Genomic DNA, 19,473 nt, shown 5'->3' on the forward strand with positions numbered 1-19,473 from the left:
CTATTCCCTTTACTCAGTGCAAAACTAAACAATGACACAAAATTACAAAAGGGGGGGATAACTATGCACATGTCTACAAAGATTCAAACATTGCATGGAGAATCATCACAGAGCTGCTGCCATTACCAGTTAAATTCTAAATCTGATGCATTACACATCCTTAAAATAAACCAATCATGAGCATGGTGAAACAACTCTCAACCCCACAATGTGTTCTTGTACCATATACCTAACAGACCAGAAATACTCCTCACCTCTACAAAACCTTTGTTTCGATCAGTTCCTCTTACAAGATATGCTCAGTGGGGAAGGATTCCTTTGACAATCTGCAAATTTAACTTGGTTTTCTGTTTTTCTTTGTTCCATTTCTATGTTTTTACTTCTTGGGCGTTTAAAGTGATACACCATAATGGTGTGAACACAATTAAGCAGCAAAACATTACGAAGTTTGAAAAATAAATGATGCACAAATTGTTAATTCGCATCCAGATCAGCCCTACACCCATGGGACCCCCGTAGTTTCGCCCTTGTAAACTGGAAGAATGCAGCCCATGTTTGTTTCTGTTAACCTGATTTGTGTCACCTGCAATGAACCTTGAAGATGACTGTCTTTTGGGTTGTAGCATCGTGCAGTCTAGTAGTTTACCAACCTTTCACTGGTTCTTGATGCCTCCATCATCGCCCTGATAATGGAGGCAGCAAGGACCTCTGAAACGCTGGTAAAATACTACCAGACTACACAACGCAAGAACCTTGAAGTGAGCCATCTTCTGACTCACCACCGTGTAAACCTCAAATCCTATGTAATGGACCCTATTACAAGGCCCAATTTTTCTCATTGAATTCTGCGTCTTTTGGACGTCACTTTTCACGCTTCAAGTGAGCAGACAGTGAAGTGAGTGTGCGAAAAGTAACGTGCAGAAAAAAAACACACACGAAGAAGCCACCCAACGGAATATTCACTTCAATTGTTTCATACAACATTGCATAGATGGCGGTAGTCATTCGTGGATGGTAGCCAAACTCGTTGGAAAGGTCTGTCATCTGTGCACGCCGAAGCCATGCGTCACATTCAGCTAAGTATCGAGTAGTAGATGGCAATGCGCCTCGGAAACGAAAGAAGTTTTACACTACGAAGGACGTTTTCTCAACAAAGACAAGAAGCTGTATGAACTTAAGCTATTTTATGTGTGATAACAAAAACACGCTGTAAAGAAGGTGCAATGGTCGGAGACAATCTAAAATTAATGTTAGGGACGTTATGTCTCCTAGCAGATACCTCCCTGTTTACTACTTTGCCTGCAGTTATGGGGATCGAAGGTAAACTTAATTATTTCTGTGTGCTATGATGAATGGTTATGCTTGAATGTCTTGCATATTTATTTTCGCTCCTAAACGTTTCACTCCGCCCATAACCTCAAAAACAATAAAGACAATTCAGTCCGGTAGGTCATTGCGTAAACCGAAATAATGGTATTTTATTTTCAATTACAAATGCCAGTCTGACAGACCCTTTCAAAGCCAAAGCCAGATTCCTGCCATCTGAGATAATCTGACTCTTCTCACACTCAAAGAAATAGGGAAGTTCGGAAATGTATGCAGAGTAACAATTTGGCATCTTTATGTTGTCTGTGACGTCAATTGTCCGAGGTTATTGGCCTTCGCAAGGGTGCAGTATTTGGTTCCTATCTGCCTACGCGATGACGTCGGGGGAATCCCCACTTCAGCGGACACTAGGGATTCCCCCAAAGTAATTTTCTTACACAGGAGGTCTTCAAGTAAAGTTGTCTGACTGCAACTCAAATTAGAATGTGTGTACAAATTTTAGTTCCAACATGAAATTTCATGAAAATGTATTCAGTGTTTCTAGAGTTGTACCACCACTGAGAGACGCAATGAAGCTAACTTTCAGTTGTGAGTGGAAGTAAAAATGGATCTCCAACAGATCTCTATCCTCTTCTGATGGTAATAATGTTCCTCTCTTACTCCAACTGCACGCCCATTTTAAAATTTCATCAAAGAGCTTTTAAAGTGCTCCGAAGATTTAGTATTGGCAAACCTCAAATTGTTTTTCAACTGGGAGTCCATCTTGATTTGTTGGGCTCTTGATTCCCAACATAAATTTATGTCATTTCCACACAAATAGTTTGTCCCACACATTGCTGAGAGATTCTGAATCTTCCCTGTGCTACCAATTTGTAGCATTTTATTCAATGCTGGAAACAATTTTGACATATATGATCTGAAGCTTTCATGGCGACTAAGTATAAGTACATGTTGTAGGAGCTCCCACAACTTCAGTACCCTGAGGAAAAGGATGAAGATGGTTCTCAAAATGTTGGTGTTTCCAACATTAACCATCTTACATGGCTGATAGCCTGAGAAGAATTCATTACAATTTTGACAGTCTGAATCTATGTCAAAATTATATTCAAGTAAATCTTCCTTCATTTTCTTCATTTAAACACTGTTGGGCTTTATCAGCAAAAATTGTGTAATTTATCCTATAAAGCAGGCTCTTGTCAAAAGAATAATTTTTCAGTTTGCAGCATGTACTGCATACTTCTCACAGACAAACTTTCACAGAAGTGGGGATAAAGCAGGAATAACATGCTAATGCACATGTTATTGTGCTCTACACTAGCTCTTATGGTAACCACTATCAATTTTTTCTGAAAGTATGAACAAAAATCACACTTTTTATTTCACATTTGGAATATACTCACAAAAACTAAATTATTGATATGGGTTTTGATGAAAAATATTTAGTCTTACTGTTCAAACTGTTATAATAAAAACAAGATGTTAATGTATGCAAAGCATAACAACTCGGTAATAAACCTTGATCGGATACGGTAATACTTCTGGATCACCTCCAGACACAACTGTGTTGTCTACTATTTCATCTCTGACCGATATAAACATCAAAGCATCACTTCAAACAATAAAGTTGATCCATTATATGAAAATATCTGAACACGACCTCTAAAAAAACTACACTATGAAAAACTGTAAAAAATTGTAATTGAGTTTTAAATTTAATATAATTTTACACCTGATGATGGTTTAATAAAACCGAAACATGTTGTAACTGTTCCAATTGTAAATCGATTATTCGATATGGAACACAGAATGATATTTTAATTATTTTAATTATCTTATTTTAAACACATTGTGATTTGACGGAATAACCAAATAATTTAATTTTAATTTAATAAATCACAATATGACGCAACTACACTATCATCTGGAAAGTTTGCAAGAATTTGATTCTGACCTTTAACCAAGGTAGTAACTGCAAACTGATTACATAATTTTGATTAAGCATAATGAACGTCATCTTATAGTCTCAAAGATTATCCTGCACCATAGAGTGAGTGAATGACCCCAAGCACCCCCCCCCCCCCAAGTGGAGGTATAGATGATTTCTTACCAGAGTAAAAAGTAAAACCATCCCGTTACATCCCAGTGTTGGCACTTAGGGGAGAGAGAGTAGGTATAGCTCCTACTCATTCTCAACCTTGGCACTAAAAGGGGGTGAGTGGTCATCAGCGTGCCCTGGCCATGCTTTACCCACAGGACACGAGGCTGGGTGGGCCCCAGAGCCAGTCTGGACGCAGAGGCTAGAAGAAAATTCTCTGCCTCTGTGAGGGATTGAACCTTGTCTCCCAGCCCATAGCCAGTCATTATACTGACTAAGCTATTTGGCTCACTTTTTCCAAAGTAGGTTTCATTTATTAATGCAGAATTTTTTTCTATAAATTTATATTTACAACTGAATAATCCTGGGAGTTATGTGTACAGCTGGTGGAAACAAAATGGCATGCTGCTATATCAGACTTGATAAAATGCTTAACAGTACACCTGTACTGTAACAGATGTTGGCAGAAGGCACTTTACCGAGGGATTTCCTTTGAATTATGTACAGAATTTCTGTACTTCGTCTTTCATAAATGCAATACGAGGGTAATGGTATATAGAGGGGGGCTCTATTGGGGTTCGACTATACAAATCGGAAGGAAATCTGATGAACCTCTCAGGCATAAGGATACAGACATGGACATTCTAAAAATAATTAGTCATTTGTTTATTATGTTCATGATTTCTTTGAGAAAAAAATAATAATTTTAAAAATTTTAAATTTACCATTGTTTTGCATCTTGCTGTTCAAGAACTAAGAAATAAAGAAGAAAATCATGATTTGGTGAGAGTACAAAAGTGTTGTGAACGATACGAACTGATGGTTGATTCACACTGCGTTCATGGTAATGAGACTGATGCAGGAGTGTGGTCACCGTTATTTACGGGTGAAGATGGACAAAGTAACGTGCAACTCCCGGGCTTTAGATTGATTATTGGAATACCACAGTGTACACGACAGCTATGGTCCATCTACCATTATTCAGACTCACTTGATCGCCTAGTATTACTTCCAAGTGGAATACTTCGACACTATGTCACCCATCCTGAGGGCGTTGAAATAACTCGGGACAATGATTTGCTTCAAGAACATCATAATGAGGATGGCGATATTCAGTGGTATTACGATTACAAACAAGGAACTTACTGTCTTGATAAGGTACGTCCAGTGATTAATATATACCTAGTGGCATGGTGAAATACATTACCCAACTAATATTTATGGTTCATACTGTCTAAGATTTGTTTTTCTGAGTTTATAGCTTTCCTCATTTGTTCAATGTCTTGTCTTGCTGAAGAAAACTGTTATACAGGATAATGTTCATTGCCTTCAAATTTTTTGTTATGCAATCCCACACAAGTCTCTTTGTGCTGGTTTTCTGTCAAGCACTTGGTAAGAAAATATGGAAATACAAAGTATGCATTAACCAGCTAAGAGCCAGCTGCTGGTTTGACTGTACACAGCCTTTGTAGAAACACAGTTATGAAGGCATGGATTAAGGCAGAGGAGACGGATATCTTCAGCTAATAAATCCTTCAAAGCTGTGGTAAAGATAACATTTTTGGGAATGATGGTAACAAATCAAAATTACATTCATGAAATTTGGAAATGCATTAGAAGTCCTAAAATTAAGAGAGAAAAGGAAGTGAAAAATAAATACGTCAAACAAAAATCAAAAAGACTCGGTCCAGAAACTCTTATACGAAAGAAATTACCTCCTGTTGACTAAACCCGATAACAAGTGCTTATATAAATTTAATTATACTGACTTATGTTGTCCAGTGACCGAGATTAGCTCTTTCTAACGGACGCAAGTGAAACGTGTTCTTTTGAATACCAGACGATGGACAAAGTCCAAGAATTTAGTAATCCCGAGTGTAACACACCACCATCAGAACCCTTCAAAATTGACTAGTACAATTGTAATGTTACTATTTTCTGTGCAGGTGGTATTGACACATGGACAGCTGGAAGCACAAACTGCAATTGTGTGTGTTCCTGAAATTGACTCAAGCAAATCGGACTTCACAGAATACCTAATGCGTCGCATTGTGAATCCTGTGTGCCATGGTTTGGCCATCATCTGTTATGTCATAATAGCTGTTGTCTACTTTGTTATGCCTCAACTGAGAGATCTAGTTGGCAACATTCTTACATCAATTTCTCTGTGCCTCATAACAAGCCAAGCTGCCAACCTTGTCAGCATCTTCACTGAATTCACTAGCCATGTTAGTTTTCTGGTTGCAGGTGTGTTATTTAAACCAATTGTAAATATTTAGTTTCATGATGTAACATATTTTGTACATGACTTAGCAATAATTTATTATCATCATAATTTTCTTGGAACCCGAGGCTTTCTTTATGGACACCTGGATTCGTTACTACACCATTATTTGAAGGGTTTTTTTGTTTTGTAAGATTTGAGCGGTGAATATGAAGATTTCCGTCTTCTGGGTTGTTGCGCTGTGTAGACTAGTATTTTTTAAATACATTTGTCATTCTGCAGGATTCAGTTGTATTTGTTTTACATGACTTTTGGGTTATTTTTCTAGACATTATGATGTATGTGAGCCTAATGGCAGCTTTCTTTTGGCTCAATAGCTTGGGCTATTACATCTGGAAAACATTCAGGTATGTCTGTTCTTACCCACAGTAATTCAATCAGATACTCTAGTGTGTAAAATGTCAGTTTTAAGCTTTAAGCTATTGTAATACTTTCAGAATTTGTAACTCCATTTTGATACATCATTCTGACCCTGTGGCTTGCCCCTACATCAGAAAAAAAAGTACTTTTTACATAAAAATAGCTGATGTAACAGATGCAGATATTTTGTTAAGTTTTCTGTCTCTTTACTTTGAGTTGAAATGTAATGTGTTCAATATAAATATTTGAAAGTACTTGTTTTCTCAGGTCAAGGAATGTGTTTTTACGGGTAACTGACGGTCGAAAATACTGCTACTATTCTTCTTATGCATGGGGTTCAACATTTATGATGACCAGCATTGCCCTTTTTGCACATTTCATACTGGATACAAACAATCCAACAGGCTCGATACCTTCAACACAGAAGACCATAGGTTAGTTCACTATATTTCTGATAATTTTGCTGTCAGTAAGAGAATAATTTTTATATACAGTAACCATAACATCTTGACAGAATCTTGCTGTTCAGTAATTGTTTATTTGTAAATTTCTTGTACTTTAATCCTATTCTGTCTTGATATTGGTACGCAACATTGTCTGGAACCAGCCTAACTTACTCCTGCTCATTGTTTCCAGGATGTAGTTTCTCATATTTGCACATTTTACGATCACCTTCGTCACTGTAACAATAAAACTTTATTCACATTAAAGTGTTTCTTCTGTTATGGTATCTTGATTACTCCATTACTAGTCAGATAAATGAGAGCTTAACTTGGAATCCATATATGCCAGGTTCCGACACCATAGTTATCACCACAATATTAAAGTGTCAATATAATCGAAAACACTGCATATTTATCTTTAAGTGAAACCACATATCTCACAGAATTGACAAAATTTCAAATATAAATATTTGTTATCTTGACAGGATGGCTTGGTAAGGCAGTTTTCGTCATGCCTGTTGCCTTCACAGTTTTGGTGGACATATTCTTTTACCTGACAACAGGACATGCTATCAGTCAGATGTCTACGTATGGCAGAATCCATCATAAAATGAAGTACAGGTAATGAAGCTGTTCCGAGTCATATGTTCGATTGAGTTGCAGTAAAACTTAGGTAATTCAAAAAGGAATATCTTCTGTGGAGGTACAAAGTAGCACCTGGAACAAGTTTCTAACAGAGAACTGCAAAGCGCAAGAATACATCTGTTAAAGAGAATCCATCTAACTAAATGCAGAAAGAAACCTTCGGGGCAAGGCTGGATAAGTGAAATTCTGATCAATTTATCATGAAAACAGTTTGGAATAGAAGGACCAGGGCTCAGAACTGGAAGTTTCTCACGAATGCTGTGTGACAGAGGAAGATGGTTACAAACACTGATTATTCTTTTGGTCATAACAGTTAGGTAAAATTGTGTGTACATTGGGGGGGGGGGGGGGGGGGCTTTTGCAAAAGTAGGCAGTTATTTAGCACCAAACAAGGACTAATGAGTGATATGAATGATAAATTCGGGGTGTGATGCTGACCACTCACCCCAATCTAGTGCTGAGGTCAAGAAAGAGGCGATATTCCTCCACTCACCCCAAGCGCCTATACAGCACGTAGCGGGACAAACCTTACTTTACTTATGAATGATAAATTATATTGCCAGTTATAGAAGAAAGTGGTTGACCAGTTCTGAAAACTGCCTAGAAGGTACTGTATTTCTGAAAACAAGGGAAACTACAGAAGAATCAGTCAGGATAGCCGACACCCACCAAGATTCAAACTTCGCACACCATTAAATGCTTTGACTGTGAAGCAATCTTGCTCAGTTATTGTATTTTATATTGAATTATCCTCTCTCTACAAGTTCCTCCTGAAGAGTGCATTTAAGATTATTTAATTAAGCTTTATCAGCTACATAGATTATTTGGCATCAACTGAGATGTGAAAGGTACTAATTGCCAGTACCAAATAGTGATATTAAAATGTTTCAATTAACAGTTTTTTCTGTTATCATTTCTGCAGCACAAATTAAGCTGGATAATTTATCAGTCTTGCATACAGTAGTATCAAAACATTTAATTTTGGACTGAAAACCTTTTAAATTATTAATGCTTCTAATACAAAATTGGTTTGTAGACATAAGAAATTTATGTAATTTTTTTATTTGTGTATTCACAGCTTTGAACTCTTTGTGAAGATGTTCCTGGTGATGGCAGTTGCTTGGTTGTTCCTGTTGCTGTCCTGGCTGCATTATCCAGCAGTAATCTATTGTCATACAGTAATGAATGCTTTGTCAGCATTAATGTTTCTCTACATCTGTGTTCTGGGCCAGCGACGAGTCACATTCCTCTTACGCCAGGCTTGTTGCTGCTGCTGTCAACCATCAGAACCAGTTGACACAGTAGAATGGGGTGAGGAAATGTCCTCAATGCATACAGCTATCTACTGAGTTGATTTGAGCGCACTGCAGATACTGTTATGTAGCTGTTTGCTAGAAGCAGCATTATGGATGCTGTTTGTTCAGTACCAACATGAAATTTTATATTATTCCAGTATTCTGTCCATTAGTGAGAACATTTTTTTACTCTTAATGAATGGATTTCAACATCCATTTCTTATTTTATAATTGATAATCATGCACAGTTGATTTATAAGCACTGGTATTTTTGTCTAAAGAGGAATCTTCTGTTTCCAGACAGGTTATACCGTACTGCTACAACACTTTCCTTGTGACATGAATCGCTTTCAAACTCGTATTTCTTCCTTGTATATCCGTTGCATTTGGCATTTTGAAAGTCTATCAATCTTATGATACTTGGCACTAATCTTTCACAGCACCTCGCACATAGTGAAGTTATAGCATACCATGAAAAGTGCTAAACAAAATATCATACCTTGAGAATGTTGGGAGCACGTTTCTCTGAAACTCTAACCGTCTACAAATCTGTACAGTGCCACAACCCAGAAGACCAAATCCTGAACTGTCACCAGCATGAAAACCTTTAATCTCATACAAAATTACAGACACCTCAATCCACAAACTGTTTAAAGGAAACTTACGCAGATGGCATAAGTTGAACATCGTACAATGTCGCTTACTGAAAATATTGATATATTTTTGATAGACCTTTGCATACAGAAATAACTAATTTTATACTTAGAGTACCTCAAAAATTAATTGACAGCCAATAGTTAAATATGAAGAGTAAAAGTCTGTTCATCATGTTATATAAACATGGTTTTAATTGAAGTAGTTACACCATCAACCCTTTAAACTACCTATGGGTGCAGCTGTATCTGTGTTAGCTTTGGGGAGCATTTAAAGAGGCAGCTTACACCCCAATGGACGGATTTAATTTTTATACTTCTTGCCTTCTGTGCCTTCATATGTTAAACTCAATATACTCCGATAATCTACTGACATACCACATCGCATTATGAAAGTCAGAGACCCAAAATACCCTCTTACTCAGTCACCATTAATTCATTATCTTCACAAGTCACAGCCTTCTTTATAATCAACATTTATACACTGATCTATACACTGAATCCAAAGGAATATCTTGTATTAATCGGAGAGAGATAATTTATTCACAATATTATGAATCTGTGGCAGTACTTATGACCCTCATTTAAAAAAAATGGGTTGCACTATTCTCTTCTTGTACTTAATATAAGCTTAACTGCACGTAAGAAAAATTCTTCAATAAAAGAACATAGCAGCACATAAAATGACAGCTTTTTATATATGTAAGCATTTGTGTTGTTTCCAGATTTATTTGAAGATTGTACATAAAAATATATAATAATGTTTGGCCACTGGTATAAAAATAATGTTTTAAATGATACAGGCATGACATATTTGGTTTGGTTTCTGAATACTTAAACTATGCAGGATTTGAGGTTTTCATGGCAGCGAGTTTGAATGTCGGTAAACTTCTACCAGACTACACGGCACAACAACCCAGAAATCAGCCATCTTAATACTTAAACTGTTTGTATTCATTTGGATTCTGATACAGTGTATTGTTTCTGAATTCCATAAAATAACTACTGGATGACTGAGGTTTGATCTCCAGCAAGGGCAGAGGATTTTTCTTCTGGTCTGTGTCTGAACTGGCTCTGGGGCCTACCCAGCCTCCTATCCAGAGGATACTGGAGTTCCTTTCTCTGGGGGTAAAATACTGTTCTGGCATAAAGCTGACAATCTACCCCATCTAGTACTGAGGTCAAGAATGAGTATTAGCCATACTGCCTTTATTTACCCCAAGTGCCTTTGCAGCATGTACCAGAGACAGCTTTACTTTGTATTAACTAGAAATTTGCAAGCATTCTCCAAAGTAAAATTAAAATCAAACTTTCAAGTTCATGACAACAAGAATGTCCCACAGTTTTAAACAGTATTATAAAGCAACCCAGTGTAATGTGTACAGGCCTTCAGAATACTGTACATCTAATAATAATATCCAGGTAAGAATTAAGGGATCCTAATCAGTAATCCAACACTTCGGTGTCATTTAATAATGTGTTATCCACTTCACCCCGGCTAGCCCTTAATATAACCCTGTATTACATATCCCATTTTCACTAATTGAAATGAGCTATATTCTGCGTATTTATAAGATAACCAACCTCGCTCCGATACGAATGTACTTCTGATCTCTCCTCTTACAACTTCGATATTACTTCTCCGACCAATATACGCAGCATTAACATCACTCCGACAATACGATTACACCAATGTTATATAACACATCAAATAAGTTGATACAAGAAAAACGAAGAAATGATAAGAAAATTAAAAACTAAAAATTAGTAATTGAATTAAGAGTTTATAACATACACCTGATGACGGCTCTATGAAAGCCGAAACATGTCGAGAATGTTCCATATGTAAATCGAGTACTCGATACGGAACAAAGGATAATATTTTAACCATCTAATTATCTTATATTACTTTATTGTGATTGATGGACAATTTTTAATATATTTTAATACTATTCTGTGTATTTAGTAGACAGAAATTCAGAAGAAATTTTATGTATCATTTGACTCACTACTTTGCTATTTCTTCAATGCCATAATTGTGCATTAAAACAGGCAGCCTGCGACTACATTCATAACTTAAATGCCTAATCTTGAGTATGCTAGTGACAACTGAGTATTAGTTAATATAATGAGTACTTCGTCCTAGTCTAAGAAGTTCATTTTATGTGCTCTAAACATGAAATGATTGCCTTCCCCATTTGACTGATGTCATAATTTCTAGAGTACTTAAATGCTGATGTAAAGTGATACATCCAGTTCAAACATGCTGTGACAGTTGACATTTTATTTCGTTTTGTCACTTAAATTGACAGGCATTATTTTAAGGAAAAAATCAAAATGTGTGGATGTGCATTGCAAATAATTTTCCTACAATGATTAACATAATCTGAACAGGTGTGATACTAAGAAACTGCACGAATCTCTATAACTCACTGAATTTGTATTCAGATACTTTGGGAGACTTTACAGATCTTTGAAAGATTGTATATTAGTATTTTTTATTATATGTATGCTAAATAAACTTTTGTACCATAACATTTAACTACATTTGGTGTATGTTTTTTTGGTGTTATTTACTCAAGGGATGGGTACATTCTGTCTGTACAGAGCTGTCAGTATAGTGACTGACCACACACTGGAAGACCGGGATTCGATCCCTGACGGGAAGACGATAGTAAAATATTCAACTGGCATCTTGGCTGAAGTAGGTTGTGATGAAAGATTTACAAGAAGTTAAATATATAAATAGTTACACACTTATATAATGCTAGATTGAGAAAACAAACAGAAGTTCCCTACCTGAGTGAAAAGGTTTCCCTCCCCTAGTTGTCGAAGCCTGGAAAGATGACATCGAACCACTAAATGGCAGTCATCGAGCACAGTATTGAAGAAACGACGTGTTGGCAGCAAGGCTTCTAGATCAATTACTAGTTCCAGAAACCTTTCACAGTAATGAACCACTTCACTGCCGACTTCACCTACAACGCAAAACAAACCAAAAATAAGCTGCTCTTTACTCGTGTTCTATTATGGGGTTAGTAACACTACTCAAAGTGAAAATATTTAGTGTTGAGAACCATACACACATACATTCTATAACCAAATTGAGAAAGTCCCACACACTCTTTACAGTCTTATGCAGGAGAATCCCCATTTAGCCCTTTTAGTGGCAAATGGCCGATATGTCGGCTAGCAGTTTTGCTAAAATTTCCACAGGCCTAACTACTGGCCTCCTTATCTACACACTAGCAATTCTATAATTCTCATCTCTGCTGCAAGATATCGCTTCTAATCACTACAGCAGATGCAGTGAAGCCTGAAAGGAACTTATATCTTAATTGCATCATGCTTGTGTTCCTCAATACAGTACTTTTATTTTCCGTCGTTACACAAGCTTATTGTTAAAATCATATAAAATTTCACATAAAATTGTTACATTTGTGAAATTTTATATGATTTTAACAATAAGCTTGTGTAACGACGGAAAATAAAAGTACTGCCTGAAAGGAAGGAAAGATGTCATGTAATGTTCAACATTGAACACTTGCTGTACTCATGAAAAAGATGGACTGGCACAAGCAGGTTACAACGTGACATGATGTGACCTGTGTAGGCTCTTGTGTGGTCACAGGAATTTGTGTGTTTATTAATCCAAGTGAATTGCAACCATCAATAAACATGTTAATATATGTTGTGTGACTTTTCAAATACTCGTACTATTAGGTTTCATAATATGCTTTCTAGAAACCATTAATTTCCACATTATTCTGAAGTCTTTTTATGTAGCTGATGAGAGAAATCTTGGCAGTCCGGGAGAACCCAGTCAAGTTCCAGCCCTTGATATACCATGCAAACATGGTTTTCCAGAGTCATTATACTCCACACCTGGCACTCGGTGCTGACAAAAACTTTGAATCGCATGCAACTAATGCAATATTCACCCAACAAACACTAACACTGTTGGGGAAATAAAGTTATGGACATCATACTCACAATTACCGGTATGCTTCACAGCAGTCTGAATTAATCAAGTCATCAGTGCCCCAAACTACGGCACAAGTACTTTTTAAATACAAACATTTTTTCTTCATACACATTAGGAAATATTGAAATACCTATCTGCAAGCAAACACTCGATTTGCTATTCCACTGCATAAACCAAGCCACAACAAACCAAGTCAAGTTCACATGCTCAATAAACTGACATGGACAAAACAATAACAGTTGACCTCAACAGCAACGAAAACCTGTTGTGAATGACGAATCGGTACAGGTGAGAATACAGCGAGGACTGACAACATACCCCCTGCTCCATATGTCTTGCTACAAGAGGAAAAGTTTGAAGGCCAAGCTTCTTAATTCACCGAACAGTGTGCCAAATCAACTGCTGTGTATTGTATATTCTCGCACATACCACTCTGTGCTACTCAAATTAAATCTTTAATTATAATAACAAACAGTATTTTTACGTAAAAGGTTTAGAGAAAAAAATTAATGTTGTATTTACATAAATACAGTACATTATCATAAAAATATACCAACCTTTCACTTCTACAGACTCTAGTAACTTCATAAATTTGACCATAATCCTTTGCAGAAATCTACGTTCCCAATCCAATTTTTCTCGCATTTCTGGAGTATCTTTACGCTGAATCAGTTTCCAATACTTCCTCCATTTGGGTACAGCACGTAGCTCTTGCTCTCTCCGCCCCTGAAGCAAATAAGAGCTCCAATACATAAACCTTCTATGAATATAAGCCAGTATTAAAAAATAAAAACAGTAAAATCTAAGTAGAATGAATGCCAATTTAATAAAATTAAAGATAACACAAACACTGTTCATCCCCTACTAAATTACCATATATTCTTATGGAAAAATATTTCAGAATAACAAATACAGGGATAAGGAAATTTCAGTAAAATACTTTAAAACCATGTCCCTGTTCCAAATAAATTCATCCAAATTTAATGAAATCTTATATGAGGTGTCATTTAGAATATGATAACGCTTCTCAAGCAAATCCTGTACCAGCAACACAAGTGATGATTCAGAATTAAAAAATACAGCTGTTTCTTTCAAACGCTTTGTTAAACACGCACTAGATATCACAAGCATACAAATCTCTACATGTACTACAAGTCTAGACATCAGTACAGTGAAGTGTAACATGAAAATATTCTAATGACAAAGTACACAGTAAAGATCTATAAATTAATATGATCCCCCTAGTAAACAATATGGTGCAGAATAAAGCAAAAAGCAATGACGATACTGTGTTAATTTTGGATTACGTGGATGAAAACCTTTTAGAAATAGAATCTAGTGATAATGATAATCAAGATTCTGATCACAAAAGTGGCACTTAAGACAATGAATGAACTGGCAGGCATGTGGCTCAAGGAGTCATCGTGTGGCGTGATGTGAAACGGCAAATGAAAATCTTGCTCCTGGGCAACACTCACTGGCATGTCGTCCATTCTAAATTTCATCAAAATATTATATGTGAACATCTGCAAAGATGAAGCATAAGAACAGCATGCTACTGGGACATACAGCCAACTGAACCACGAGTTAGCCTTGATGCAGGCGAATAAATAATAATTTACATAATCTTGTTAATGTTAGGTAGATCATTCTAGTTTACCCCATAACAGCAAAATAAACACTGATTTACACTGACAGATAATTTTACATACACACTGCAAGCCAATTACTTGACAGAAATGCATTGACTTTCGTATAAACAGCAAATCTTATGATGGCTGTCTTCTGGGTTGTTGCGCCGCGTAGACCATCATCAGGGCGATGACCCACCACCCAGATGATGGAGGCAGCAAGGATCTCTGAAACTTCTACCAAACTATATGGCAGAACAACCCAGAAGACAGCCATCTTCTGATGCACAGCTATGAAAACTTCAAATCCTACTTAATAAATCTTATGTTAATTTGTTCTTATTGCCTTCCATAACATAATGGCATTACTGAAAATATGATCACTCATACCAACAACAACAAATCAAAAAATGAAACATGCAAACTGCAGTAATAGCAAAATGTTATGTTCAAAATGTGTATGGAGTAGAACCAAACACAGACAAGCAAGTGAGAAGCATAGTTCACAGTCACATGACAGTGCCCATATGAGCTTAATGGGATTAACCTCATAGTGGTAAAGTTGGAGGCATAGTGCGAACACTGCTCAATGGTACTTCCTGTCCCTCAACCAACAGGAAGCCAACATCATACCCCCTTCTTGATTAGTGTTTGTTGATGCCTGTCTCATACACATTCTGAATAGAACACAGTAGTGACAGTCAGATGGTGGTGACAACAAAAATCACAACATTTCACTGTAAGTTACTAGGCTGGTCTACAAAGTAAGTTTCCCTGGGGCTGTTTACAGAAACAAAACACAATTTCATGGAAATATTTATTGCAACAGATACAGCAAGTGTCCAGCTATTTTTCAACATATTCGCCACCGGAATTGAGACATTTGTCATACCGTGGGACCAACTTTTGAATACCTGTGTCGTAGAAGTCTGCCGCCTGGGATTGGAACTACTGTGTGACAACCATCTCCGCCTCTCTGTCATTCTCAAAACGCTGACGCTGACCGGACAGGAATTTCTTGAGGTGTAGGAAAAGATGGAAATCACTGGGAGCGAGGTCCGGGCTGTAGGGTGAATGATTAAACACCTCCCAGCTGAACTCCTGCAGGAGACTTGCTGTCCGTCGAGCCGTGTGCGGCCTAGCGTTATCACTGACCGCACTTCACAGTCGGCGGGAGCTGGAATAAGAACCTCCATCTTCAACAGCTGCAACGATGCTACTGTGAGAACGCGGGAGGTGCCGTTAGTGCATGCGCCATGCTACGTCATTGCTCTATCACGTACGCACAGTCGCTTCGCGCAATATAAGGTTTGCTAGCTGTGGGACGAGTGGGAAACTTACTTTTGGGACGCGCCTCGTAAAATTCAACATACAATTACAAGAATTTAGAAATACCTAGATTACGGTGCAAAGCATTTACCTGCTGTAACGAGACCCACATAGACAATGATACTAGTCGTTTCACTTGGTCACGGATAAGTTCCACTTCCATGCTGTTGAAACAGTGGTTCAGAAACACAAGCAGTGCTGTCTGTTCACGAAGAGAATAATTTGGTCCATCCATTAAACATGCTTCCAACATTTGCTGGAAGAATCCAGGAAAATGTTCTGGTAGCTTCCTGAATGGCTAAGAAAAGCAAATGTCACTGGGATTAATACAATGACAAAAATCCACGTATTGATCCACAATCTTAAAAATAATTATAATATAAAAGAAGGATTTTCTAATTTAAAACAAAAATATATGTAACAGCATACACACATGATGTAGCTGAGATTCAAAACACAAACCAAAACTTCATGCTACATAAAACTATATTATTACCAAGAAGTACTTTTCTCAGTAGTCTACTGACATATTTTGTACATATTCTGTCAATGGAAGTTTTTCCCATTTAGGAGAAATATCCTTCTCAGACACATTCCAGGAAGCAGAATTCAGAAAAAAATTATATGAATACAAAATGACAAACACTGAAAATATATTTATTTATGGTTTATTTAATGGTGCTATCAATACACTGTTCAAATAATGTAACCAGAAAAATCATTCTGCAATCACAAAGACCTGCAGCTGTTCCCTATTTAGAACCAGTAGAATACAATTGAAACCCTCACACTCTGTTCTTACTACATAACTTTTCAGAATTAACATTCAGAAGAAACAATTTAAGGTAGCAAGTCCATAAAATATAACGTGTTATACCGTATAATTCTGAGACAATTGCGGCACTTACCATTTATTGAATTCTGCCTCTAGTTTACTGAAATATTTTTATGGCGACTTATGAACAAAGCCTCACCTGCCATGCTGGAACCCTCTCCCTGAACTTCTCATTAATCATTATCACAATGGACATCATGTGAGCATGTGAAGACTTCAATGTCACATAATTGGGCCACAGATAATTTTCCAAATACTGGCTGAACTCCAACATCATAATACGGCGAATTGCAAAACTGAAATTCATGAGAAAGAAATTTGGAAATAACATAACTATCATCATCAATCCCAAATTAGGATCAGTTGCCTTAATATGGCCACTACAAAACAGAATCTTTCCTCTTTTTTTTTAGATGACTTCTACTGTTTAGTTACCATTTTATAGTTAGTTCTCCTTCCTAATTTCTTCTGTAGGATCATACATGGCATGTTACTGGCAAAATTTCTAATTCTGTCATCATTTCATTCACTTGTGAGTAATAACAGTGACCTGCTGTATTTTGCTTCAAAGACTGGTGTAACTAGATGACATTTTTACACAGGTATATAAAATTAGTGTCCCAGTTCTTTGTAATCGAGGCACAATTCCTTCAGCATGTGAAAAGACTGAGTCATTCTTGTATAAAATAATTTCAGAGAATGTGTGCTGAAAAATGTGCCAATTCTTTTTCTGCATTAAAGTTTTCTCAGACGTAACTGATAATTTATAAGATCTACAAGGCACATTAACAAGTATTTTCCACTTGAAGTAGAAAATTTTCAGTAGATACACAATTCACTTACAATATATCTGCCACAGAGAACAAAAGTAAAATAAAATGAGGAAATTACTGATATTTCCCTGAACGATAAATACACAAATGTTATGTTAAACTTTTGGCAGATCTGAAGCAAGTTTCCTTGTGTTTCATGTGAAGAAATTACTTTTACTTTTGGCTGTTCATCTATGTGAAACAGCATTATCGGGATATGCGGCAACAAAAACTGAATACACCACAGGTTTAATGAAAAACACAACATGAGGACACATCTTTTTAAATTCCTACCTCAATTCAAAGCTTGTGTTGATAGTACGCATATCCATTCAACTCATATGATGGTCCAAAAGTAACTTTTATGGGCTGTGGGTTATATCTAAACTTTTATGACATATTGGTATATTGCACTCTAAAAACGACTTTAATAAATTAAAGTGATGGTTGCACGGGTCCCGCGAAAATATTCTGTCGCCGTCCACAGCATATGAGAATTACACAACTAAATATAATATAACCAAACTTACTTAGAGCCATATATTTCCTTTATGTATATATCTTCAACGACCCTGTCATCAAATGGAAGATGGTTTTCTATGGTATACGGTGCCCAGTACCGATTTGCAAGCTGAAATAGAACATATCGAATTTAAAATATCTGAATTTACATTAAAAAAAATCAAAACGTAAGAAGAACGTCAACGTTAATGCGATCCCTTACCTGCGTAATTCTATCAGCATTTATCTGATCTACAGTAGGAGCCGGTCCTTTCGATTTTGCAGTCTGCGTAGTAGTTGCCATTGTTTAACCTGTTATTTTACACGCTTACACCGTATTACCATTTAAATTCACCCACACACTATACTCAAAATTCATTAAATACGTAACACAACCTGTCGTCGCTCACCTTCGCCGACAAGGAATTCCCTACTATGACGATAAATTTCCCTATATCGATTACATCTACCAGTGTTTGGAATCCACAGACAATTATAATCCTTTCGGTAACGACGTATGAATCTTTCAGTCTTCTGTCCACAGAATAATTTGTAAACACTGAACTGAGATATACCATATATTAACAATACATATTGTAATTGGTGATAACGCAATTATTTCTTTGTTTTAGAACACCAGAAGGATTTATTTCACACTATTATAATTCATTATATCCTGGATTAATGTTTGTTGCTTCCCAAATAACAGTCTTGGTTTCATATTTTCTGTGGTCCTCTGGATTTAAATGCTCTCTGCTATGTCGTATCAAAAGCCGGTCGGTAACCGTTCGCTCCTGCCGTACCCACAATCACAGCGAGGCCTCCATGCTTACAGTTGGCTGTCCGTGACCCTTTCAAACATACACTGGCATTTTCCTTACAACCAAGGAAAAGCACGAGGAATCTCAATCAGGGTAGCCGAATAGTTTTAGACACGAAATGTTGTCGGCTTGGCCTCCTGTACTAGCCTGCTGAGCTTGTCCTCGGTTGTGCGTTGATCGTATCTACTGGCCTCCAAGTCCCCCACATCAGCTAATTTTTCGTCGAAGCTCTCAGTTAATACTTAAGAATGGAATCCTCGTGAATCTGCCTGTTACTAACGTACGAAGGGGCGTTAGTTGCCCAATCTTTGAGCTGCCTTTTTTGCTATCCGGCAGACTCGTGCCGTTCTGGTCAGCTGTGTATCAAGGGTCACACCAAGATACCGTACTGTATTGGCTCTATGAGAAAGTGAAATGTCCGTAGGTGTTGGATGTGTCTTGTAACATTGGCAAACAGC

General features: G+C 36.9%; 2 protein-coding genes across 3 annotated transcripts in view; one reads left to right on the plus strand and one right to left on the minus strand.

The window, feature by feature from the left end:
* Positions 1 to 18,694, minus strand: part of LOC110829988 (RNA helicase aquarius) — a 78,312-nt gene extending 59,618 nt beyond the window's left edge. Inside the window, exons 1-6 of one of the 2 annotated variants that reach the window (XM_087348358.1) lie at positions 18,418 to 18,694; positions 18,224 to 18,324; positions 17,021 to 17,177; positions 16,138 to 16,344; positions 13,644 to 13,812; positions 11,901 to 12,079 (exon numbers count right to left, since the gene is read on the minus strand). In XM_087348358.1, the coding sequence (XP_087204484.1) occupies positions 11,901 to 12,079; positions 13,644 to 13,812; positions 16,138 to 16,344; positions 17,021 to 17,177; positions 18,224 to 18,324; positions 18,418 to 18,498 (894 nt within the window). In that variant the 5' untranslated portion in view covers positions 18,499 to 18,694. The remainder of the gene's footprint in view (positions 1 to 11,900; positions 12,080 to 13,643; positions 13,813 to 16,137; positions 16,345 to 17,020; positions 17,178 to 18,223; positions 18,325 to 18,417) is intronic. The other variant, XM_022064310.2, reaches the window with a different exon arrangement.
* mthl5 (G-protein coupled receptor Mth-like 5) lies at positions 1,026 to 11,648 on the plus strand. Its single transcript, XM_022064315.2, has 7 exons — positions 1,026 to 1,320; positions 4,173 to 4,579; positions 5,368 to 5,668; positions 5,974 to 6,052; positions 6,333 to 6,499; positions 6,994 to 7,129; positions 8,232 to 11,648. Exons 1-7 carry the CDS (start codon positions 1,224 to 1,226, stop codon positions 8,500 to 8,502), a joined length of 1,458 nt encoding a protein of 485 aa, XP_021920007.1. The 5' UTR covers positions 1,026 to 1,223; the 3' UTR covers positions 8,503 to 11,648.
* Positions 18,695 to 19,473: the final 779 nt, after the last annotated feature.

The sequence above is a fragment of the Zootermopsis nevadensis genome, unplaced genomic scaffold (assembly GCF_977971745.1).
Source record: "Zootermopsis nevadensis isolate Lab colony 2312 unplaced genomic scaffold, Znev_1.0 Znev_ptg000013l, whole genome shotgun sequence".
NCBI lineage: Eukaryota > Metazoa > Arthropoda > Insecta > Blattodea > Termopsidae > Zootermopsis > Zootermopsis nevadensis.

Bases quoted from the DNA above. Each gene is read 5' to 3' on its own strand.
- mthl5 (XM_022064315.2), top strand. From the start codon at position 1,224: ATGGTCGGAGACAATCTAAAATTAATGTTAGGGACGTTATGTCTCCTA. The intron at 1,321-4,172 runs GTAAACTTAATT...TTGCTGTTCAAG, and splicing joins TGCAGTTATGGGGATCGAAG to AACTAAGAAATAAAGAAGAA. The intron at 5,669-5,973 runs GTGTGTTATTTA...TTATTTTTCTAG, and splicing joins TGTTAGTTTTCTGGTTGCAG to ACATTATGATGTATGTGAGC.